At 38.6% G+C, this 27084-nt stretch overlaps 1 protein-coding gene across 1 annotated transcript in view; it reads right to left on the reverse strand.

Annotated features, from left to right (window-relative positions):
- Positions 1 to 12917: 12917 nt before the first annotated feature.
- pcsk1 (proprotein convertase subtilisin/kexin type 1) overlaps positions 12918 to 27084 on the reverse strand; it is a 78907-nt gene continuing 64740 nt past the window's right edge. Inside the window, exons 12-14 of the mRNA XM_043709690.1 lie at positions 24418 to 24551; positions 16233 to 16394; positions 12918 to 14648 (exon numbers count right to left, since the gene is read on the reverse strand). Of these exons, the coding sequence (XP_043565625.1) occupies positions 14271 to 14648; positions 16233 to 16394; positions 24418 to 24551 (674 nt within the window). The 3' untranslated portion in view covers positions 12918 to 14270. The remainder of the gene's footprint in view (positions 14649 to 16232; positions 16395 to 24417; positions 24552 to 27084) is intronic.

The following is a 27084-nucleotide window of genomic DNA, read 5'->3' on the forward strand; positions in this document are numbered from 1 at the left end:
ATTATCACAAATAATTCTCTCCAGAATGCAGAGTCCATTCCAGTGTTCAAAATGCATTGTCAGAAAGTGTCCACTCCAGGAGACGGAGTCCATTACCAAAAACAGAGTACACAACCAAAGGCAGAGTCTACTCCTGAAGGCACACCCCAAAGCACACATACCCATTCAGTCTCCATTGAGGCCCAATATATTGTAAAGGTACACAATATATTGTAAAGGTACAGTTAAGTCCTAGGGGTTTGGTCAACTCTAGGGATGCAGCAAGTGTTCACCTCCTAATGCATACAGGTGTTCAATCTTCACAGAGGCCTAGTCTACCCAGAGGGCCAGGCCTACCCACACAGGAACAATTCATCTGGAACTTTCTCATAGGGGTTCAGTCCAAACACAAAAAAAGTGAAAACACACAAAAACAAAGTGCAAGGGCTAAGCCCTACCACAGAATCAGCATAATCCTTTTCTCAAAGTAAAAGAAAAAAAAAAAAAAGAGTACCACATAGGCTATAACCAGCTAGTGAAACAACAGTTCCCTAATGAGAATTGTTAAGATCAGCCAGTTTAAAAAATCAGTTCTTAATAAAACAAGGAATACTAGTTAACAAACTGCCTTTTTGGATCAGTCAGTTCAGGAATCAGTTCCCCTCCAAACAAGCAAAAACCAACAGCAGTACACACTGGCTATGGCCAGCCAGCTCAGAGTCAGTCCCCTAAACAGACGAGATTCTAAATCTCTTGTTAATTTTGTTTTATTTAACCTATTTTCTTTTCTTTATCAACCTGCTATGGAGCAAGTAGAACTTGCACCTAAGCTTCTCAGTCCAACAGTAGGGACTCTACCTCTGCACTTCAACAGCCACTAATCCTCTGTTAATATTGGTCAGCCAGTTGATTAACTTCAACTAATCAGGTGCTTGTGATCACCAAGATCCACTTTGATCCATTCACTACACAATCATTCTCTTTACATATCACATTTACCAGGTTCATGAAATTTCCAAAATATGAGTTGAAGTTATACCCAAATCCAGGTCATTCATATATATCAGAAAGAAGTGGTCCTATTATAGACACCTACAACAAAACTTTATTATTCCTCACTCTGAAAAATGGCTACTCTGTTTTTCTCCCTAGGTAATGTTGAACATCTGTAGTTCATTTAATTCCATTGATTTATTTCTTTAATAAACCTTTTTGAGGTACTTAAACACATTTTAATTCTTATACCAGCATTAACTGTACTACCCTCATTGATTAACTAATGGAGAGAGTCAAAGAACTTAGTTAAGTTAGTCAAATATGATCTGCCTTTAACAATTCCATACTGGCTTTCATTTATTAGTCTCAACTGTTTGAAGTGCCAAATAACATTGCTTTGAATTATTGAATTTAAGAATTACTCTATCACTGACATTAGGTCAACTGGCTAGTATTTTCTTGTTTGATCCATCCCTTCTTTTTCTTCCTAAGGTAGGTTGCATCATTAGCCAAGGTGCAGAAATTCAGAGAAATTAGAGTGTTTTCAAAACTGATAGCTTTCAACAACTCTTAAAACATTTTCTGTATCCCAGACTTTCAAGTTTAAAAGAATCAAGCCTACCACCACATAATGCATTAGCATCATGCTGACAGAATATTAATAAATCTGATGCATACCCAGCACAGTTATTTCCTCAGCCATTATATATTGTTAAACAGTTACAGAGTAGATCTCAGTAATTGATATGAGTCACCTGAGTCCAATGTGCGTCAAAGTTACTGACACTAAGCACAGTTATTATCAGCCCCTATATATGTACTAATTCCTTTATGCCTTCAAGGCTGTTGTAAATTTTCTAATCAATCTGTTCAAAGATTTTATCATACAACTCTAGAATATGTGATACTTAAACTGAAGTCTAGAGGTAAGGACATTACCACTGTGCCACAAGATCTCCTCAAGGCTCCTGTATTTCTAAAGTAGAAATATCATTCAGTACATGGAGAACAGATTTGCAATTTAAAAATAAGATCCGACTGAAAGAATAGACACTTTGTGAATAATAACCTTTAGATAATGAACTAAAAGACAATCATATTTCCTAATAATTTAAATTAGCAGTAAGACATGTGTTTGGAAATATGAATCAGTGGACTATTATAAACTTTAGTCTCTGTTTATAATTGATGTTTTGAGATTTGAGCTATTGCCACTAATTAAGGTAAAACCCTAGAAGTGCTCAACAAGTCTAGTGACTTCTGCAGAGAGAGAGAGAGAAACAATGTGAATGTTTTAAGTTGAATACAACTCTTCTGTAGATGAAGGACTGTGAGATTAACTTTTTTACTGTCTCTATAGATCTTTGCAGATCTGGGAAGTATTTCTTGCATGATTTTATTTGAGTTTCAGCATCCACAGGAATTTAGTTTTATTTCTAAACTCCCCACACTACCACCAAACAGCGGTAGTGCTTATTTTTCCCAGCACCCATGTCATGTGTGCACAGGTGTAGAACACTGAAAAAATGAGTGCAGGAAACTTTATTCATATTCCACCACCAGGAAGAAAGGAAATGTTAATTTAATTTTATTTGATTCACTGATTGACATCTCTGTCATCATTTCTGAGAATTAGCTGTGCACCAACATTCATGACACGTCCACTGTCTCTCACAACTACTTTGACTAAATCTCCTCACTACATGCCCCCGTGCAACACCAGGCTACACAATAACTCCAAAGGGTAGCACATCCAGACCCATTCCCCCCTTCTCTATATTTACCCCGACTAATGCACTTAACACTCACAATAACCGCTTACATGGCAATCAGACTGCATGGGCTTCCAGCAAATGGTCTTACCAGCAAGTCAAAGGGGAGTAATCTTTAATGGGGTCAATTCAGCAGCTTGTCTGATTTCAATCTGGGGGTTAGTCATAGCGTTAGAATCCTTGCTGATTTTTTCATTATTTTTAATGTTTATTCTTTTGTTCATTTTGCTTTGGACTGGGAATTGAGTGGAGGATAACCTGTGGACTTTTTGAAACAGTTTGTGGTAAAAGGGCAGCATGTGGCTCAGTGGTTAGCACTGCTGCCACACAGCGCCAGGGACCCAGGTTAGATTCCCACCTCGGGTGACCGACTGGGTGGAGTTTGCACGTTCTCCCCATGTCTGTGTGGGTTTCCTCCAGATACTCTGGTTTCCTCCCACAATCCAAAGATGTGTAGGTTAGGTGAATTGGCTGTGCTAAATTGCCTGTAGTGTTAAGTGCATTAGTCAGGGGTAAATATAGAGTTGGGGAATGGGTCCGGGTGTGCTATCCTTTCGAGGGTTGGTGGGGATTCGTTGGACCAAAGGGCCTGTTTCCATACTGTAGGGAAATCTAATGAAAAGGAAACCGACAGACCGAACAAGCTTTGTTTGTGAGACCAGGTCTGGAGGCTAATTGAAGACTGATCCTTTATTCAAGTGATATTATTGCTGGGCTGTTAATATCTGGGAATTAGTTCCAGCAAGTCTGGGAGAGACACCATGTTCAAGCAGATGGCAGATGTTGAAATGGCAATTTGAAAAGGACAGTCAGTCTCTTGGAGCAGAATCAGTGTTGGAGCTGTTTTTGCTCTGTGTTTTCTGGAACATAGCTGCTGACAACACAGCATGAAAGTTTGAAAGCTATCTCACTTATCTCCCCCACCAAACTTTGGAAGCCAAAAGATAGAAAGCTGTGTTAGAAGCATGACTTGTGTTTTGGAGTGTACTGGGAAGGCGACCTTGCTCTGCAGTTCCAGAAAAGCAACCAAGGAGTCCACATCTGTTTTTGTGAAACAGCACATAGTGAAAAACTGGCCAATTTAGTTATTTTCTTTTATTTATCCCTTAACTGTGTTTGTTTCTTTGTCTGTCTTTTGGGTGAATGGGGGTTGAAAGCATAGTCATTAATCAGATTACCTAGTTTTTTTTTTCTGTGCAAAGTCGTTGGGTACTTAATAAATTGTTACGTCTTGTGAGATACAAATCCAGTACCTGGAATTATTTATTTATAAAGCATGGTATTGGTGTTTCATAAGTCTGATTAGGAACCATTGGAGTGTTCACCCTTTTTCCACTAGATTCTCGAATTTTGTAACAAGGACAGAAATTGCTGGAAAAACTCAGCAGGTTTGGCAGCGACTGTGGAGCAAAATCAGAGTTAGTGTTTTGGGTTGAGTGACCTTCCATGAATTTTGTTACATATTAAGGAAAGACAGCAAATCAGAATTGAATACGATTTCCCTATACAGTATTAGCAACTCTTTTGTTCTTAGAAAGCACCCAATCAACACAATATATAACAGATTGACTAGAATCTAGATACTACCCGTATGTGGCAAACTGGCCAAGTTCATGCCAACTAATCTATTCTTTTGCGAACCAAAGTCAGAATCTTCTGTTTCTTTGTCTAGAATTGTCACTGTTGATGTCTTCATTAATTTGTTCTCCAGTCCTCCAGACTGTTTGATGTCATGCCTCCCTTGCATAAGATCCCTCAGTTCTGAGTGCACTTATCCAAAGGTTGTATGAGACATCTGTTTCCATTGTTAGCATTAGGCAATTGCTTTATTCAGCAGTCTAAATTTCCCCTTTTACAGCAAGTTGATTCAATGTCTTCATGAAGTTAGCACAATTTCCCATCTGTTTCCCATGGCTGTTGAACTTTGACTGATAACTATGTCGCCGCAGTTTTCCATTAGATTACAGGAGGATGGCATTTTTCAATGGCTTAACGCTACTGTGTTGTGAATAAAGATGTAGAAAGACTGATTTGGTTTGGTACCTGTCTTTGTGTCACAACAATAGTTAATCAGGGATCCGTGTCCTTACTGTCTGGTAACAGATCCACAGTCAAGTGCAAGTGTGCCATGCTCACAAGTAGGTTAGTTGGGGTTACTTTGCATATCAGTTGAGGGGTGGGCAATGAATAAATGGAGGAATTGAGTATCATGGCAGTGGAAGGAAAAGCAGTTTTTGATAAGACTACCACAGTGAGTGAGTAGGTGGTGTGGAGGGAAAGAAAGGTTAATAGTTTGGGGGAAGGAGGTAGCTGAAAATTATTAAGTGCATATATTATTTGCCACAGTGAGAGTTGTCATCCATGAGATGTGCCAGCCTCCATAACCTCCCATGATATATCTCCAACTGACACTGAAAGCTCATACACTTTACTGCTGTACCTTGGATTGCATCAGCTACTATTGTTATGATGCTGCAGCAAGGACATGACACTGGAGGGTCATATAATCAGCCCATTGTCTGAATCAGGCTGCATCTGAGCTCTTCACTTGCTGTCATGGGGTCAGTCATTGCGGGGCAACCTGGATGGTCACAGGTTTCCCCATATTGTTTTGCCTCATCTTATTGTGCATTTCCTCCTTAGCCAGAGATACCAGGCTCATATTATTACTGAAGAAGGGCTCATGCCCGAAATGTCGATTCTCCTATTCCTTGGATGCTGCCTGACCTGCTGTGCTTTTCCAGCAACACATTTTCAGCTCATATTATTACTGCCTGGACATACTATTTAATGCAGATACAAGGCCACAAGCTGGCCTCAATTGTCAGTGGGCTTCAGTCCAGTAAAGTGGAACATCCTTCACGTAGGGGTTTACAACACTATGTTAGTGGCAGTCTCTGATACCAGTCCATGCCATGCTCAGTGGTCAGAGCAGGATCCTTTCCGCATAAGGGGTGTCAGGTCAAATATGGTTCAGCTCACTACTCCTCTTAACACTTTCTGCTTCATTGTGGGCTATTTTCCTTCTGGAATGAGAAAGCCAACAATTACACAAGATGTTGTGCAACTGGGGAGTTTTTTTGACCGAACAATGAGGCAGCGCCGAGGGCACACAGCATTAAATAACTGCAGAGAGGCCAAGATCCCGTCACCAAGTCCCCTTTTATTTACTTGTGCACAAATACACTGCCTGTGGCCAGCCAAGTCAGAGTCAGTTGCCTGAACTGAGTAGATTTTAATTTCCTGGTTTTTATTTTATTAACCAGTACAAAATTACAAACAGTTAGTTAATATGAACAGACGTATACAAGAAACAGGGCGAAAGTGAGCACTGCAGATGTTGGAGATTAGAGTCAAGAGTGAAAAGCACAGGTCAGGCAGCAGGAAAATCGACTTTTCGGGCAAAAGCCCTTCATCAGGAAAACCTGATTTCCCGTATAAAAGAAACAGTAATTTACAGGAGAAAGGGGCAGCAAAGCTAGGCCCCAAACACCACCATACAATCAGGTAAATGAGGACAAACCTCAAATCCCACTTTCAGTAAATCACAAAAGTAACAGTAACAAATACATACAAGACAGTCCAAACAAATAAGAAGCAATGCAGACCCCACACCCTCCCCACCTCAAGCAAACCACCAGTCCCTCCCACCTTCCAGCCACTCTAAGGCAGCCCACCCCATGCCTCTTCTGGCTTTCGGACCGCACCATGCCCTTGGTCCATCCTGACACACCTTCTGGCCACCTCAAAGACAGCCTGTCCTGTTTCCCCACCCCCCGAACAACAGCAATCAGTACGGCCTACCTACCTTCCAGCTTCCCTAACCACCAGTCACACCTTCCAGCCACCTCTAGGACAGCCTGCTCCAATACCTGCTAGGATGGTCAGCACTGAGGATGGCCTACCAGCTGTATAGGACCTTGGTAAGGCCACATTTGGAGTACTGTGTGCAGTTCTGGTCGCATCACTTTAGGAAAGATGTGGAAGCTTTGGAGAGGGTGCAGAGAAGATTTACCAGGATGTTGCCTGGAATGGAGAATAGGTCGTACGAGGATAGGTTGAGAGTGCTAGGCCTTTTCACGTTGGAACGGCGAAGGATGAGGGGTGACTTGATAAAGGTTTATAAGATGATCAGAGGAATAGATAGAGTAGACAGTCAGAAACTTTTCCCCGGGTACAACAGAGTGTTACAAAGGGACATAAATTTAAGGTGAAGGGTGGAAGGTATAGGGGAGATGTCAGGGGTGGGTTCTTTACCCAGAGAGTGGTGGGGGCATGGAATGCGCTGCCTGTGGGAGTGGCAGAGTCAGAATCATTGGTGACCTTTAAGCGGCAATTGGATAGGTACATGGATGGGTGCTTAAGCTAGGACAAATGTTCGGCACAACATCGTGGGCCGAAGGGCCTGTTCTGTGCTGTATTGTTCTATGTTCTATGTTCTATGTGATAAACCCAACAAGCAACAAGACAGAGCCAATTACCAACAAACAGAGTCCTTTCTGATACAGAGTTCATTTCCATAAACAGTTCTTTTCAAAATGCAGAGTCCATTCCCAGGAACATTGACTCCACTCCAATATGCAGTATGCATTGTCAGAGAGAGTCCACAACCAAAGGCAGAGTCCACTCCTGAAGGCAGCATATACACACGCACATGTTCAGTCTCTATAGAGGCCTGGTTTATCCACAGAGAACCAGGCCCACTCACAGGATCAAAGTACATTGTGAAGGTGCAGTTAACTCACAGGGGTTTGGTACACTCCTGAAGGCAGAGTCCATTCCCAAACTCTAGGACACAGCAAATGCACACCTCCCAGCACGCAAAGAGATATTCAGTCTTTACAGAGGCTGAGTCTACCAACAAGGGCCAGACCTACCCACAGGAACAGCTCATCTGGAAAAACGTATTTTCTAACAAGGGCTCAGTCCAAACACCAAAAAAGTGAAAACACAATCAAATGAAAAGACAAAACAACAAAAACCAAAATGCAAGGGCTAAGCCCTGCCACAAAATCAACATTGTCACTTCCTCAAAGTAAAAGAGAAAAGAGTAACCAGCCATTGAAATAATAGTTCCATAATGAGAACTGAATTGCACACTTTAAAGATCAGCCAGTTTAGAAATCAGTATTCAATAAAAAAAAGGAATGCTAGTTACCAAACTGAATGTATAAACCAGCCAGTTCAGGAATCAGGTTTCAGCCTCAAGTGGTGTGCAACTGGGCATTAAGTATGGTGCTAGTGGTATGGATGTTGCAGTGCTGTCGGAGTGGTAAATACCTCTGCCTCTCCTGCTAGATGCTTGTATGAGAAAAGCACTGACAAACTTGGGTGCACAGTAAACTAGGTGAAGAGCAGAAGATTGCATGGGAGATGTTGCTCCAAGCCATGGTGGACCAGTGCCATGAATCTCACATGACAGAATATCTTTACTGAAAATGGAAATATTTCATTGTTTGTTATTGCTTCACAGATGCTGCCAGAACAGCTGAGCATTTCCAGCAAGAAGATTGTATTCTCTGCTCAGTTGGCTGGATGGCTGGTATGTAATGTGGAATAATACGAACAGTGTTGGTGCAATTCCCGCTGAAATTATCATGAAGGCCACTCCTCCTCAATCTCTCCCCTTACTGGTGATATGGTGATCCTTAGGTTAAACCACTACCAGTCCCCTCTAATGAGAAAGCAGACTTCTAGTCTGGTGACGAAACCTTTTTTAATCAACTTAGTTTATGATTTATGTAATAACCTCATCCATACGTATTTACATTATTGTCAATTCAAGATTACAAGAAATCGTCAATTAAAATATCTGCTTCTAGTTTGTTAACCATTAATAAAATTATTATATATGGATATATAAGTGGGCAATATTTATACTGAGTTAATGTGTACATTAGTTTGTGAATAAAATTCCAGAATCATTTTCTAAAATTTATATCAAAACCAGAAAGTGCTGGACAAACTAAGCAGTCGAGAGGGACATCGTTAACATTTTGAGTCCAATATGACTCCTCTTCTGAACTCAAATTGAAATGTAACCCCTGTATTTCTGCCTTTGCAGATGCTGCCAGTTATGCTTATTTCCTCTGGCATTTTCTGCATTTGTTTCAGATTTCCAGCATCTGCAGTACTTTTTTTCTGAAATGTATATGTGTCCAGAATAAAAGAAATCACTAGCAATGTAACCAAGGAACAATCATGCAGCAAAAGGTCAAGTACAGTAATACATTGGAGTCCATTCTCACCAATGCTTTGATTGCCACTTCTCAAATTTATCTGATACGTTTTAATTTTTCATCTGCTATTGCCATTCTTTATTTTAGATTTTCACCTAGCATCACTTTTTAGAGGGACATTTCATGCACAGTTGGATTTTTATTATTTTCATCACTTCACGTCCTACACTAACAACATCAAAAAGCTTTGAACTGGGTTATTTAAAGATCGTCACAAGACCACATAAAATTCGTATCAAAACCACACAATTACAAGAAATGATTGCATGTAGACTGTACTCTTAAATCAGCACCAGTGCCTTAAAAATAGAGCTCCATTGTCAGCACTTGGGCATTCTGAGTGATGCCTGCATGTTTCCCTGTTCAGTTCTTTTCATATGTCGCTTTCAGATGTAAGCATTGTTAATAATGGTCTAAGCAATCAACACCACAAAATGCTAGGATGCCATTTTACTTTGCAATAATTTATGTAGTTTTTGCTTGATTCCTTTTATAAAAGATGTCAAATTCATGTGAAACTTCCCAATTCCATTTAATATATTTTAATATATTCCAGTTAAAGCAAAATTGGTAAAAGGAGTCTCTACTGTACTACTGAGGGGAACAGTGTGTATTCTGTGACAAAGTTTCTCAAAATAAATTAAACAAATGCAGTTTTTTTCTCCAAAAGGTTTTTAAAAATGTTGTTCATCGAATGGGAGAAATGCTAGCAAGGCCATCCCTAACTATAGGTCACACCAACCTTCTGACGGCAAAGCAGGGATGTGCATTAAATGCTGGTTTTTGCCCAGAATGTTTACACTTCAAAAAAGATCTAATTTTTAAAAACAAACCTCAGGAAGACACTACAAACCTCAGCAAAGGATTAGTAAAACTATGGTTGTGTTATTGGCATATTGACAATTGTAAAGGTTCCTGACCTCCAGTATGTTAGCAAATCTGATGCCAGGAATGGGCCAATGAACAAAAAAAAGGAATTGTATTTTTTGATTAAAGTTGTAAAAATTGATTGTGTTTGCACGATAGGATTGCCTCTGAATATAATTGTAAATTCTGGGAAAAAATGTCATAGAGCAGTAATAAGATACGAGATAATACATTTGGTAGATTTTGTTTGGATAAGATTACAGCATTCATAGGTGTTCAAAAATACATTTTTGTAATTTTTACTGTTTTTATAAATTACTATAAAACAATTCAATTGAATAAGTAGAGAACAAATAGTGAATAATGGGATGTAGGTTTATTCAATGAATAAGAAAGATATAGTCTACAAGAGACTTCCTTAATTCTTACCATCACATTTTCTCAGAACTCATATCAGAAAGCATTTCTTCACATAAAAGGTCACAGAAATCTGAAACTGTCTCCACAGAAATCTGATGAATTTAGATCAATTTCAAATTTCAAAACTGAGATGGAGTGATTTTTCTTATGTCAGGGAACTAAGGGTAATTAGGCAAAGTTGTTAGATTTGTTATGATAATGATTTAATTGAAAGGTAGAACAAGCCAATGTAGCCCACTCCTGTTCCTATATGTTCTGTCAATGCCTTGAATACAAACTAGTTTTAAATTTAATTTTGAAAAACTTAACTCATAGTATGTAGAAACATTACTCTCTGAGCCATCCTTATCAATGATTTATAGTATAACATATCACAGTAATTATCAAGATGTTGTTTTGTAATAAATAATAATTTTTTAATTGGAATCACAAACTCGATTGCTTAACTTTACGTGTTGGATGATTTTTTGATTACAAATTCCCAGAGCTGGGAAATATTTTTATGCAGAAGTTAACAAATTATAGTTTATCTAAATTCTAAAAATTCATTAAGACTTCTATACAGCTACATGAAGTATCATAGAGTCATCGAGTCAGAGATGGACAGTATGGAAACAGACCCTTCAGTCCAACTTGTCTATGCCTAAATTAGTCTAGTCCCGTTTGGCAGAATTTGGCCCATATCTCTCCAAACCCTTCCTATTCATATATCCATCTAGATACTTTTTAAATGTTGTAATTGTACCAGCCTGCACCACTTCCTCTGTCAGCTTTTTCCATACACACACCATCCTCTGTGTGAAAATGTTGCCCCTTAGGTCCCTTTTAAATCTTCCCCTCTCACCTTAGACCTATGCCCTCTAGTTTTGGACTCCCCTACTCTTGGGGAAAGACCTTGACCCTATCTATGCCCCTCACGATTTTATAAACTTCTATAAGGTCACCCCTCAGAATCCAACACACCAGGGAAAACAGTGCCAGACTATTCTGCCTCTCCCTATAGCTTAAATCCTCCAACCCTGGCAACATCCATGTAAATCTGTGCTGTCCAACTGAATCATATTTTGTTATATTTGTATTGTAAATAATAATTTGCATTTTATAACAAAATTGCTGGTATTAAAAAAAAGTATATCCCTTTCTCCACTGAGCTTGATTTTCATTCCTGACAGTAACATTGTGAAATCAACCATTGTCTGTCTGGGATTGACAGCACTCCTATTCAATTAATGTTCATGACCAGGCCTCATAAACATGCTGCATGACAACTTTCCAACTCCAGCAAATGAGAAATTGGCAGGAAGTATTGCCAAGCCATTAGATTCTATTAGAAAGAGATCACCACTGAGGGCCTGCATGAATTATCCCATGATGTTATTCCAGAATGGAAATTCCTGCCAAAGGAAGTGAAAGTTCAAGGTCTCTCACAAAGGAGCACTTCTATTTTAGCTAACAGGCAAGGGAAGTCAATTCTTTATTCACTACTATTCTCCGACATATAATCTTATTCTTTACCCATCTTTTGACAAGATAAATAGATCAATATGTTTTTTACATACATCTGTCTGATCTTTGTGTGTGCTTGTGAACATTTTTTTCATAGATTCATAGAATCCTTACAGTTCTTGCAAGAAATTTATTTTAGCAAATATGTACACATATCCATGAATATTGCTTTCACTGACTATAGTCTGTCATGCTGTAGAGCATACCAGCAACTGACCCACAACTTTCATTTTTAAACTCTGTTTTCCTTCTGCAAGAAGGACATGCCCTGAGATGTGGTCTAAATGTCCTTACTCATCTCGGCTGCTAAATAAGTTACCTGAACACCATCTGCTGTCAGCTACTAACGTACTGTGCTGGTTGATAAATTTGCTGTTCTGCTGGAAATTTTTAGTCAACATTTTATGTCAAAACTACTTCAAGTAACCATCTGTCCCAACAGTAACCTTCCACCATTTTATCTCCTAGCTTGCTAAAGTGTTATGGATGGTGCATATCTAATATAATGAGCTGCTTTAATTTCATCATGGAAATAAAAGGAATTTTGAACATTCAGAGTAAAACTGGGTCCAGCAAGAAACTTTGAGAAATTTAGAAACTGATTGAAGACATAAATAGTTCTAGACTGACAAAATCTGACATTTGCAAAGATGCTCTAGTGGTTTGGTTGGGTTTCTTTTTATTCCTCTATGAAGTTATACTTATTGTAAACCTTCTTCTGGAAAACCAGCAAAACCACTTCTCACTTAGTATCTTGATTATTTCATCTCATATTTCATGGACCAGTCAAATGTGATATCCAGGTTATTCAATTAAGACAATATAAAATGAATTATGTGCTTATTAAGGCAATGGCTGTTGGTGCTGAATTTTGAAACAAATTCCATATTTGGTCTCCAGAGTCAGTAATCAAACATTTACTGATCAGCACTGTAGCAACGTAAATAGGCATGATTTGGAGTTGGTGGTGTTGGTCTGGGATGTACAAAGTTAAAAATCACACAACACCAGGTTATAGTCCAACAGGTTTATTTGGAAGCAGTAACTTTTGGAACGCTGCTCCTTCATCAAGTGGTTATTGGTATACTCCACAACCAGCTGATGAAGGAACAGCGCTCTGAAAGCTAGTGCTTCCAAATAAATCTGTTGGACTATAACCTGGTGTTGTGTGATTTTTAACAATGTAAATAGGAACTAACTTTAGATCTAAGATGTGTCTGAATCTCAACCTCACTGCAGTGAAGCATTTCAATTGTAATTACAATGTTTTGATAGCTTTGTGTTAGCTAACTTGGATAATATCAATTACTGCCACAGAGTATGGAGGATTATACTAGTTCCTTAAACAGTATTTGGGACTGACAATTCATTTTACGTAGAACCTTCCAACAGAAAAGAGAGAAGAGAAAGAAAATTATTTTCCCATCAGTTTAGATTTTGACTCCAAGTTACAGATGTGTGAAGGTACTGTGCCAACTGGTTGAGCAATCCAATTGTAGTTTTAACAACAGAAACACTTGTTATGTTAGCAGACATTTGTACATTGGCACATAAAAATGAATTCTGTTGAATGTGTAAATGATTTTCACCTCAAACGAGTTAGAATATTCATGAATGTTAAAATATCACTTCTTAATCAATGATATTTGGTGCTGTCTAGCTCGTATATGTACTGATTCCAATTTTTCCTTGAATTATAATGTAGTTTCTACTCATGCCCAAAGTTTGTTTGTGGCCTACATCAAACTGTGAATCTTTCTTAAATTTACATCCATTGCTCTAATTTTGGAAAATTGGAAGATTTTATCTCCATTGAGACTGAATACTTCATGATTAAGACACACCTTTCTTGTTTAGTGAACAGCTGAATTAAAATTCACTCTAACAGCAGATCACTAGATCAAAACAGTAAATTACTCAGGGACTTGGCCATTTGGTTGGAACTCAGTGATGCAAACAACAAAAATCATGGCCAAGACAAATGACAGTTGCTTTTATGATAAAGTATTTTGTGTAAAAATTATATTAAATTGTCAAGCTTTCCACATCATCAAACAATTAATCAAGTAAGCAACAATTTTGTGAAACTAGGGCTAATTAATCTGTGCACTCATTAGCAAAATAAATCCTTTGTTAACAAAAGATCTACGATAAAGATCTTATAAAGTATTAATGATTTGCTTATAAACAATTAACTGATAGGTTGGATTCTATTGGACTATATTTTACTGGTATCATGCTTCTGATCTTTGGATGTGGTCTTAATATTTGTTTCAGGTCCAAAGCCTGCATTTTTGTACCATGAAACAACATAATCACACAATACTTGATGGACATTATGAAAATTATAGACCATCTATAAATAAATAATGAAAATATAGTTTAAATGTTTTGTCAAGATTATTTCTTGTCAAATTCATTTACTTCTTTACACAGAATCACAGATATACCAAGACAATACTTAACACAAAACCTGCCCACAACCAAATGATTATTGGCTGTCTGCCAGCATCTCTAATAAAGCTTGAAGCAATCTATCATCTCTATGCGTAATAGATTTGGTATCATAAAGCTGGTCACTGTATTCATTTAATTCACTGTCCTCCAAGTCTTTCAAATAGGCCTGTTTGTTTAATTTTCCAGTGGCTTGATAGAAGTTCTGACTAGGTAATTTCAAATCATCATGGGACCTACTGCGATGGAAAAATTGCAGAGCTCTATTATCTTGATTTTGTTGGTCGTATGGCTTTTGAGCAGAAGTAGCGTGTAAGGCCGCTTCTTCTTTAGTGTCTTCTATGTTTACATTTTCTTTGCTGGTGTTCCCCTTTCTGTATGGATTTCTAGGATCAATGTCCCTGAAAATGTCATCCTGCAACAGCAAAATGGAGAATGCTAAATACTGCAACTACTTACTTCAAACTTATTCAATCGACATAAGCATTTATTCAGTAGACTCAAATAAATTTGCATGAATACATTTTTCAAATAGTATTATAAGATTTTTAATATTCCTCTGAACAGGCAAGTACAACTTCTATTTAGCAGCTCCTTAATATTGTGCAAGAGTGCCACCTAATTAATAGATTCAAATTCTGTAGGAGTCCTAGTAATTGAGAGCTAAACTGAGATATAACAACTAGCTACCATTTACGTAAGGAAATAATTATAAATTGTTCAATGGAAAATCATGGGTAATGCATATACAAATTATTGGTATGAATTCCAGGTGGGGTTATGTGTCACAAAAAAAATTCCTTAAAAAAAACACTAAAAATATTTCACAAATCTGTTGCAAAAGACGATATCCAATCATAGTGTAGTTGTAATGACTTTGTGCTAATGCATTATACAAGGTCCTGATGGAATGGACAGCAATCACTAATTCTTAATTAAAGTATCAGAGTTAAATGATTTAGGTGCACTTAGACCATATAATTTTCCATAGGGTCCTCCAATTTTTTTGCGATAAAAGCATTAGAGAGATAGTGGATGTACTTATTTTACATGAATCCTTAGACTGTAGAAAATGTCCCAGAGGATTAGAAAACTGCCAATGTACCTCCTTAGTTCCAAAAAGGAATGAGACAAAAAACATGTAGGGCAATTAATATAATATCTATCATTAGGAAAATGCTAGTGTCTGGTATAAAGGGTGTAATAGAAAAACTTAGCAATACATAATAAAATCAAGCAGAGTCAACATTGAAAAGGAAATCATGACTGACAAATTGAACAGAATTCTTTGAGGAATGGAAACATTTAACATTCTTAAAGGGCTTGACAGAGGAGATACTGATAGGTTGCTTCCCTTGTTGGAAAGTCTAAGACCCAGGGACATGATCTGAGAGTAAGGGACTGCCATTTAAGACAGAGATGAAGAGGAATCTTTCCTCTTAGAAGGTAGCCAATCTGTGGACTTCTGTACTACAGAGGGCTGTTGAGGCTAGGTCACTAAGTATACTCAAGGCTAAATAGTGGAATCAAGGGTTAGGGAAATAATGGAGGAAAGTGGAGTTAAAGATTATTAGATCAGCATGATCTCATTGAATGGTAGAGCAGACTTGATTGGTTGAATGGTCTATTGCTGTTCTTATGCCTTATGGTTTTATGGGACTCTACGTAGTTAGAAGATGAAATGAACTCCCTGTTAGAAATGATGGGATTTAAAGTGCTCAATGATCAGCTTTTCGATAATGCTACTAAAATATCCAGAGAACCATGGAATTCTATGATACAGAAGAAGGACATTTGGGGCTGCTGGCCCTTTGAAAAAGCTCTCCTCCTGACATTCCTAGTCCATAACATTACAGCAGTTAAGTTGTTATGATTTTGATTGGTCATATTTAGATGTCAGAACTTGCTGTACAAAAATCATTCCCTGCAATTGTTTTATTCAAGATTTTAAAAGTACTTCATTAGAAAACTAATCTCATTCTCACGGTATACTATTTACCTCTATAAGGTCATCCATGGTTTCTACACCTCTCCTGTCATTCTGAACAGCATTATAAGGAGTGTATACCCTTGGCTTCTGCATGTGCTCTGGTTTGGTGGAGGTACCATGTAAAATTAATTTCCAGTCAATGATTTCGCCTTTGTTTTCCATTCTTCCAGACTTGACAGATCAATATGCATGGTTTCAAAAAGAAAATTGCATTTTAACAGTATTAATAAAAATATTCTCACATCCATCTATTCATGAAACATAAAATTCTACAGTCCATATACAGATATCACCGATAGACATGCAGATCAAAGGATACAGGTCTTGTTTAAGTAAAATAGTTTATTTGCTGTTATGGTTCAATCAATATGATATTCAAATAATTGATGTAATTTTTTCCTTCAACTTAATGTTTGTTACCTGATCATACACACCTGGACACTGCCTGACGCAGTGTCCAGGTGTGTATGATCAGGTAACAAACTACGCAGAGATGACATAGTCAGAGCTGGTTAAGGAACTCTCCAACTGTCCAAGAACTTTCAAATTATTAAATAAATCAAACCTTCAAAGGACTCTCAAACTCTCAGATTGCCAAGGGATTAACCATTAGCTTGATGACTTCTATTACTGGACTAATGCCGCTTGACTGATTTCACAAGGATACATTATCACAGTGAGGTAACTTTCGTTTTAGTTTGATTGACAGCTACAAGTTTTTTAGACACTATAAGGTGTTTTGATGGTATAGAAATGTACTGTACCTTTAAGAGAATGAAGGACTTGGCAAGTACACTGAGTGCTGAAGAATTTACAAAGTAACATTTGATTCAGAATAAACAGCACTTGCTGAGTTGCAATGAGACAAAAACACAAATTTGAATTCGGCCAATCAATTTAAATTATACTCAAAAAAATACCAAATTCCAATCTAGTTTGAATTGAGTATATTGACAACCTTAAAAGCCAGTGACACAATCAGATGCTTTGTGGGTATAAGACCGGGGAAAATTGAATAGCTGAGAGGAGAACTGCCAAGCCTAACATGTACCAGACTGCTTGAAAAAAATATCTCTCTTAAAAGTATCTTTTTGATCAGTTACTTGTGGCGCAGAAATTTCTATCAAGGAGAAAAGAAGACTCAGGTGCCTGGTTTTGAGATAAGAAGTGTTATTTTATAAATCTTAATGGGAGCTTTATCAGACTAGTATTATAGAAGGAAAGGTAGAAGATAGATTAGAAAAAGAAATTATAAACAGTGGTTAGTTGATTATTCTCTGTTATACTTTAAGAAATAAAATTGTTAATTTTTACTTTACATAGTTCTTGGCCACTTGAATTTTTATAGATTACTGCATGGGATAAATCTTTGTGTTGCTGGTTTTAAATTAACAGGAGAGTTTACCCCATGTCATAACAGTTTGCGGCTTGGGTCCATGATTTGAACTGGTACAGACAGGTTTGAATAGATATGGGGGGTACAAAAAACCCCAGCAAATTTAAACGCTTGTAGGTTAGTGTCCTAGATCTTTAAATAAAACGCAAGTGAGACAATTTGTTTAATTTTGGTGACTTGGGGTTGTTTAAAGTAAAAGTGAGAAAAATGAATCTTAAAATTGCAAAAAGGTTCTGGGATTTGAAGATGATTCTCAAATTTGCCAAGGAAATTCAGAAGGAAAGAAAAAGGCCATACTTTTAGAATTAGCAAATAAGTTAGATTTAGGTTTAACCAAGGACAAAAGTAAAGCTGAAATTGTAAAGGGGTTACTCAAACAGTTGGGTGTGTCAGAGAAACAGACAAGTGCAATAGAGGTAGAAAAACTTAAATTACAATGGAGGAAAATGGTATCAGAAGATAATCCGAGAGAGAAAGTGGAAAGAGAGAGAGAGACAAATTTCTTAGCTGAGCACAGAGAGAGAAGAAAGGGAGAGAGAAAGAGAGAGAGAAGAGAGAGATAGGAAAAAGAAAAAGAGAGAAGGTTCTTAGCTGAGCAAAAAAGAGAGAGAACTTGAATTTGAGAAGTTACGACTTAGCAAAGTCAAGTTAACAGGACAGAGATTAAAAAAGTAGTGATATATATAAATATGTCAAAACTCTGCCACTCTGATGAGAAGGATGTTGAAGCCTTCTTTATTTTATTTGAAAAATTGGCTAGGCAGATGGAGTGTCTGAGGATTTATTAGTAATGCTAGTTCAGACTAAACTGGTAGGCAGAACTAGTAAGGTATTTACTGTGCTGTCAGATGAGGGGTCAAGAGATTATGAAGAGGTTAAACAGGCTATTTTAAGTGCTTGTGAATTGGTATCAGAAGCATATAGACAGCGGTTCAGAAATGCCATAGAAGGAACCAGATCAGACTTATGTTGAGTTTTAAAGAAATTAAACATGGTCATTTTGATAGATGGGTGCATGCTTAAAAAATAGATAAGATCTTTGAGGCTCTACGAGAGATTATTCTACTGGAGGAGTTCAAGCACTCACTTTCAAAGATAAAGAATTCATGTGGAGGAACAGAAAGTTCAGGAAGTAATCTATAAAAATTCAAGTGGCCAAGAACTATGTAAAGTAAAAATTAACAATTTTATTTCTTAAAGTATAACAGAGAATAATTAACTAACCACTATTTATAATTTCTTTTTCTAATCTATCTTCTACCTTTCCTTCTATAATACTAGTCTGATAAAGCTCCCATTAAGATTTATAAAATAACACTTCTTATCTCAAAGTGATGGGCAGCAGAATTAGCAGATGAATACATGTTGGTGCATAAGACAAGCTTCCGGCCAGAATTTCGTCCTGTGAGAAGGTGAGAAGTTGGGAGAAGGGAAGATCCTACACTACGAAACCAATAGTAGAGAGCACTGGCAAGAATTTACTACAGGATAAAGAAGAAGCCATAGAAGATGGAAAGGACGTAAAAGGCCTCAGGTGTTTCCACTGTGGTAAAGTGGGACATGTAAAGTCACAGTGCTGGCCGTTAAAGAAAGGCACTGTGGGAAAAGATGTGATAAAAGAAGCTAAACCAGTGGCATTAATGAAGGTAGTAAAGGAGACCCCAAGAAGAGCCGAGGAGCTGCAGGAGAGTGCACAGCCTGGGCAGGGACTGGGTATGGACTTAGTACCTGATCTCTACAAAGAATTCACCTTGTGGGTAAAGTTTACTCAGAAAGAACAGGAGGAGAAGGACAAGAAGTTATAATTTTGGGAGATACAGGATCTGACCAGTCGCTAATAGTGAGAGATGAGCAAATATGCACTCTTTTTGATCTGTTACCGAGAGTGTGGTAATTTGTGGGATAGATGGACAGAAATTTAGCGTTCCCTATGCAAGATCAGGTTGGAGTGCCAACTTACGACTGGGGAAGTTACAGTGGGAGTGATTGAAAGAATGTCAGTTCCAGGAATTCAGTTTGTTCTTGGGAATGATTTGGCAGCGTCCAAGGTGGGAGTGACACCCCTGTTGTGGAGAAGCCCAAGGAAGACCAAGAAACTCAGGAGTTAAAACAGAAATATCCTGGTATTTTCCTAGACTGGGTGGTAACCAGATCCCAATAGCATAAGTCACAGCACAAAGTGAAAAGTAAAGAGAAAGGTGAAGGAACCGAGGTTCAGTTAGCAGATATGTAATCATGCAGGAAACGTCTGGGAGGCAGAGGGTCAGACAGAAGAGTTTAGTCCTGAAAGGCGAAGCAACTTGCAACAGCAAGACAAAACGATACAAGGTTAGAATGGTACGATGGCTCTGTGGCTATCACTGCTGCCTCACAGCACCAGGAACCCAAGTTTGATTCCAGCCTCGGGTGACTGTCTGTGTGGAATTTGCACATTCTCCCTGTGTCTGCATGGGTTTCCCCTGGATGCTCCAGTTTCCTCCCACAATCCAAGGATGGCAGTTTAGGTGAATTGGACATGCTAAATTGCCCCATAGTGTTCAGGGATGTGTAGGTTAGGTGCATTAGTGAGGGCTAAATGTAGGGGAATGGGTCTGGGTGGGATACTCTTCGGAGGGTCGGTGTGGGCTCGTTGGGCTGAAGGGCCTCTTTCTACACTGTAGGATTAAAAAAATATATATTTATGTGTGTGAATGCAAAGTCTGAAAAGGAGGCAGAAAATATTCTGGAGTGTTATTATCTGAAAGATAGAATCTTAAGGTGGAAATGGAGATCACGGCAGGTAGGTGCAGAGGAGAAATGGGCTGAAGTGCACTAGATTATGTTGCCGGTAGCATACAGACAGGAAGTGTTACTGGTAGCACATGAACTATCTGTAGGAGGTCACCTATGGGTATGAAAGACCCAGGCTAAGGTACAAAAACATTTTTATTAGCCTGGAATGCACAAGGATGTGGTTGACTTTTGCCGTACATGTCATACATGTCAAATGATAGGTAAGCCACAGGCAGTAATAAAACGAACACCTTTGTTGCCAATTCCTGCATTTGAAGAACCGTTCATGCGGGCTATAATTGATTACGTCCCCTCCCGAGAAGTAAAAGTGGAAACCAGTACTTGTTAATCATAATGGATGTGTCTACCAGATTTCCGGAGGCAATTCCATGACGGAGTATCAAGGCAAGAAGGGTAGTAGAGGAATTAGTAACTTTCTTCATACGGTATGGGCTACCCAGAGAAATTCTGTCGGACCAAGGGTCAAATTTTACTACTTGGCTGTTTAAGGAGGTTATGGATAGCTTCGGTATATGACACTTTAAATCCAGCATGTATCATCCTGAAGGAGAAAGTGAGGACTGCAAATGATGGAGATCAGAGCTGAAAATGTGTTGCTGGAAAAGTGCAGCAGGTCAGGCAGCATCCAAGGAGCAGGAGAATCGATGTTTCGGGAAGAGCCCTTCTTCAGGAATGGCTCATTCCTGAAGAAGGGCTCATGCCCGAAACGTCATTGTCCTGCTCCTTGGATGCTGTCTGACCTGCTGCGCTTTTCCAGCAACACATTTTCAGCTCTGTATCACCCTGAATCCCAGGGAGCTTTAGAGAGGTGTCATCAGACCTTGAAGATCATGTTGAGAGCACGCTGTCAAGACTACCCGAATGACTGGGATAAAGGTATCCCAATCATTTTGTTTACCATTAGACATGCCCCAAATGAATCTACGCAGTTTACTCCCTTTGAGTTAATATTTGGGCATGAAATGAGAAGCCCTTTGAAATTAATTAAAGAAAAATTGACAGGACCAAAGTCAGAGATCTCGCACTTGGATTATGTATTGGAGGTGAGGGAGTGATTAAATAGAGTAGGTGAGTTAGCTAAACAGCACCTAAAGAGGGCACAGTGTAGATTGAAGCAGATTGCAGATAAAATCTCTGAGGCTTGGACGTTTTCCCAAGGGGATAAGGTGATAGCACTGTTACCAGTGATAGGAGATCCCTTCAAAGCCAAGTTTAGTAGTCCCTATTAAATTGAGAAAAAGTTGAGTCAGGTGAACTATCTAGTAAAGATGCCAGATAGAAAAAAAAAGGTATGTCATTTGAACATATTGAAACCATTTTACACTAGAGAGGAAGAACTGGAGAAACAGTGTTAGTTACTGCCCCTCAGAGTGAGGAATCAAATCCAGATGATATGGATTTTGATGTGCTTCAAAATAGATTTTAAAAAATGAAGAAATCCTTGAGGAGTGGGATAGGTTGGTAAGCTATCTGTCTAAGGAGCATTGAACACAGTTGAAAGATTTGTTACTACAGTATAAGGACATATTTAAGAATTAGATGGGGAGGACTAATGCTATTGCACATGAAGCAGACGTGGGGAATACGGCTCAGATATAACAACACCCCTATTGGCTTAATCCTTTCAAAGCCAGACAGGTCCAGATGGAGGTGGAGGCCATGATCAATGAGCCAGAGCGAGTGGAGTTCACCGATTGTCTTCGTTCCCAAACCGGACTGGACTCAACGATTCTGCGTGGATTATCGGAAGGTCAACGTTGTTATGAAATCGGATTCATATCCAATTCCTAGATTGGAGGACTATATCAAGAAACTCGAGCAAGCCAGTTACATCACCAAGTTGGACCTAATACGTGGTTACTCACAGATACCTTTATCAGAGTCGGCGAAAGAAATTTATGAGTTTGTAACTTCTGAGTTTGGACTATATCAGTTTAAAGTGATGCCCTTTGGAATGAAGAGTGCCCCTGCCACATTCCAAAGACTCATGAGTAGAGTTGTGGCTGGGTTAACAAACTGGGCAGTCTATTTGGATGATGTATGATCTTTACTAAGTCCTGGAAAGATCACATAGTACAATTGGCAGAGCTCTTTGAATGACTACGAGAAGCAAAACTGGTGATAAACTTAAATAAAATGGAATTCGCAAAAGCAGAGGTGATATTCTTGGGACAGAACATTGGTCATGGAAAGTTGACCCCAAGGAATGCAAGCCAAAGGCTCTCGAGTAACCTCCATGACCAACCTCGAAGAAAGAGGTGCTTCGATTCTTAGGACTCAGTGGATTCTATTGGAAGTTTGTTCCAAACTTTAGCAGTGTCGTGGCACATATCCAAGGATAGTAGCCTCTATTACTTTGATTTGCCTGGCTTACCTCCCAAGGAGCCCCATCACCCCCAGATCGAAAAGCTAACTTGCTTTGCCAGTTTTCCTGTGTTTGATCTGTGGACCTCGGAGATGTCCCATCTCTGAGCTCCCAAGAAATGAAAATCAGGGCATCAGTCTCAGCTGGGTATCTTTGTAATACTTTGTACAGAGAACAGTCATTTCTCCATAGAGAGTACAGACAATTAACTTTGCTATTGTACATTTGCTCTTACAGATCTCCTACAAACTATATATAAGCTAAGTGAAATAAACTGTAGGACAAGGAAATGGAATTGCAATCAGCAAGGGCTATAGGCATGTTGCTGACAATTTGTTATGGAACACTGCAGTCAGAAAATGTTAATGAAATAAGAATGACAAATAAATTGGGTTTCATTCATGTAATATGAATTTATAAATACTTAACACCAATTTGGCATTGTAAATGAAATATAGTATAGCCTTTTTATTCAGAATGAATTCCCATGTTGCTGTTTCACTCACTTGCTGTAATTTAAAATGAAAGGCTGCAAGAACCCCAAAAGAATTGGTCAAGACAATAAATGCTCACCGGGCCAGCAATATTCATAACTCAAGAACAATTAATTACATAAATAAAGACAGTGAAGTGTAAGAGGTCATTTTGAGATAATATTATAAGCTTTGATAATAATAACAAGACCAAATTACAGGAATTACATGATTGCTCATGGTTGGATTACATGTTTTACCTTAAAGAACAATTTTCTGACTTTTCTATCCTCATTGGGAACCTTATCCTTTAACAATACAGACTGAAAATTCAGGTCCATATATGATTCTCAAGCTATTTTAAAAAATACAAATGCAGTGTGCTCTGAACTCTCTTAAGTATACTTTCAAAGATTAAGCTTTCTTGTTCAGATTGTGAAATTAGAAAATTACTTCTTCGTTATAGTGGTTAGCACTGCTGCCTCACAGCGCCAAAGACCCGGGTTCAATTCCTGCCTCCGGCAACTGTCTGTGTGGAGTTTGCACATTCTCCCCGTGTCTGCGTGGGTTTCCTCCGGGTGCTCCGGTTTCCTCCCACAGTCCAAAAATGTGCAGGTTAGCTGATTTGGCCATGCTAAATTGCCCATAGTGGTAGATGTAGGGGAATGGGTCTGGGTGGGTTGTCTTCGGCGGATCGGTGTGGACTTGTTGGGCCGAAGGACCTGTTTCCACACTGTAAGTCATCTAATCTAATCTAGTCTTACCTGTTATTTAGTATGATATATTGATCTTAGGATTTCTTACCATTTAATACTATATCCTGAAAAATACCATGCACTTCTATGACACAATTACTGTAAGATTATCAAAAAATCATTTACAATAGAATACAATGAAATTTCCAGTGCATTCATCATTTAAAGAATCATTCAAATGAGATGTCTTATATTGTCTATCTATCTGTTGTTGATTTCACTCAACTTAACGAAGCACCATATCATAAGTGATATATCTGCATAAGTGATATATCTGCAATTATAGGTAAAGTACTTGTACTTTTTAAACATTATTTATTCACTTCTAATCCCTCTGATTACTATTATCAAAATCTGTGGATATGTTCAGTGTTCTACAATATAAGTCACAGCAACAATTAGTAACACTTACCACATCAGTAATCCTTAACAGCCATGTACCCACTGGATCCTCTCCCCAGGTATGCACTGACATAAAGGCCCAGTTCTTAAAACCATTTGGTGATGAGTCCCTTTCACGCTCCGCTAAGAGCACAGTGTTGGTTCCTGTGGTCAACAAAACAGGGTACTGTTACGGACTGTCTGGGCTGAAGTTTTGGGTCCTGCCAAATTGGGAACAGAGGCAGCTGAGTTACAAATTCATGAAACTGATCAGTATCTTGTTTCCCAAATAAATTTGCAGCATAGCCATTTTGGCAATGTGCTTTAGGGCTTGGCAAAGCCACATAGGAATCTCAGCTCCATGTTCCTCTTTCCCTGCCTTATCAAGAATCTATCCAGCTCCACTTCAAATTTCCTACTTCCAGCCCCTTTTGAGGAAGAGATTTCACCTTTTCTCTGTCTTAAATGGGCAACTGCTTCTTTTGAAATAGTGATACTGACTTTTAGATTCTCTACAAAGAAACAACATCCTTTCCACAGCTAACTTTGTCAAGACCACTTGGGATCCTTTTCACTCAAGTTCCCTCTGAGTCTTCTAAACTCTTTGTAAACGTTGACTGTTCAACCGTTCCTCAAAGGACAGCCCACTCATTCCAATTATGAGTCCAGTAAACCTCTGGTCACCAACAATTGTTCATATTTCCTTAAATAAGGAGACCAATAATGTACAGAGCACACCAGATATGGTCTCACTTGTGTCCGGTATAACTAAAACATAACTTCCAGTACTTTAATATGTATGTAAAGATTGTGACTATTCATTTGTGTGCTTTCTTTAAAAGAAATTATGGTCTGAAATAAAAATGACTTGTTTTAAACCAAACATTTTTAAGAATTGCTGCATGTTTTGAAAAGAGCTGAGGAGCTCTGTATACAGATGGGTAGCAACATGAAGTTGATTGATTCTTAGATCAGTGACCAGTTGTTAATGACAAAAGCCTTTGGCCTCCAGTAACCATGTGATTGATTCTTAATTAACTAAACAATGTATGGTTGGGAACAAGAGAGAGAAGAGTGATTTGATCTCCATCAGCACAAAAGCTGTTCTCTGCTGTCCAAACCCATTTTAAACTTGAAGGAAACCAGTTCATCTCTCTTTCAGCAATTGGTGTAAGTGGTGACTTTGAACTATTAAGTCAGGGATGTTTTATAAGTGAACCAGCATCTGGAAAAAGATGATTGAAAAGTGACCAGGGTATAAAATATGAGAATCATCTTAGAAATCCTTGAATAGAAGTCACTGAACATGCTTCCAGATTTCCTTCACCCAAAACCTACGTTTCCCTGTCTGTTTGTCTGTCTACGTGTGTAAGGGGTTAGAGTTTTAATTAGTAGTGTTATATGCCAACAGTTTTAACCTGTATATCTCTAGCTAGAATCTAATTACTGGCAATAAAATGTAATTCCTGTTCAGTATAGAAATCTGGTCTGTACTTTCTAGCCAGCTGAGTTTGAAAATCAAATAAATTGGGGAGTTTTGTTATTTTAAATCGAGAACTTTTGTGACAACAGCGGAAGTAGAGGGGACTGATTTCCAGTCCATTCTCTAGTGAGTTGTGATGAGTATTTAATTCCCCTCATAGTAAATGATAACATTTCATTCACTTTCTTAATTACTTACTGCACCTGGAAACGAGACTTTGCTGTTCATGTATAATGACATGGAAGATATAGACTGTAGGGAAATAGATGGTGACATCATGCAAAATGTCCAGATTACAGAGGAGGAAGTGCTGGATGTCTTGAAACGCGTAAAGGTGGATAAATCCCCAGGACCTGATCAGGTGTACCCTAGAAGCTAGAGAAGTGATTGCTGGGCCTCTTGCTGAGAACATTTGATTCATAGTCACAGGTGAGGTGCTGGAAGACTGGAGGTTGGCAAATGTGGTGCCACTGTTTAAGAAGGGTGGTAAGGACAAGCCAGGGAACTATAAACTGATGAACCTGACCTCGGTGGTGGGCAAGTTGTTGGAGGGAATCCTGGGGGACAGAATGTACATGTATTTGGAAAGGCAAGGACTGATTAGGGATAGTCAACATGACTGTGCGTGGGAAATCGTGTCTCACAAACTTGCTTGAGTTTTTTGAAGAAGTAACATAGACGATTGATGAGGGCAGAGCAGTAGATGTGATCTATATGGACTTCAGTAAGGCGTTCGATAAGGTTCCCCATAGGAGACTCATTAGCAAGGTTAAATCTCATGGAATAAAGGGAGAACTAGCCATTTGGATACAGAACTGGCTCAAAGATAGAAGACAGAGGATGGTGGTGGAGGTTGTTTTTCAGACTGGAGGCCTGTGACCAGTGGAGTGCTGGGTCCTCTACTTTTTGTCATTTACATAAATGATTTGGATGCGAGCATAAGACATACAGTTAGTAAGTTTGCAGATGACACCAAAATTGGAGGTGTAGTGGACACCAAAGAGGGTTACCTCAGATTTCAACAGGATCTTGATCAGATGGGCCAATGGGCTGAGAAGTGGCAGATGGAGTTTAATTCAGTTAAATGAGAGGTGCTGCATTTTGGGAAAGCAAATCTTAGCAGGACTTAATGGTAAGGTCCTAGGGAGTGTTGCTGAACAAAGAGACCTTTGGAGTGCAGGTTCATAGCTCCTTGAAAGTGGAGTTGCGGGTAGA

Source organism: Chiloscyllium plagiosum, chromosome 2 (assembly GCF_004010195.1).
Source record: "Chiloscyllium plagiosum isolate BGI_BamShark_2017 chromosome 2, ASM401019v2, whole genome shotgun sequence".
Classification (NCBI taxonomy): domain Eukaryota; kingdom Metazoa; phylum Chordata; class Chondrichthyes; order Orectolobiformes; family Hemiscylliidae; genus Chiloscyllium; species Chiloscyllium plagiosum.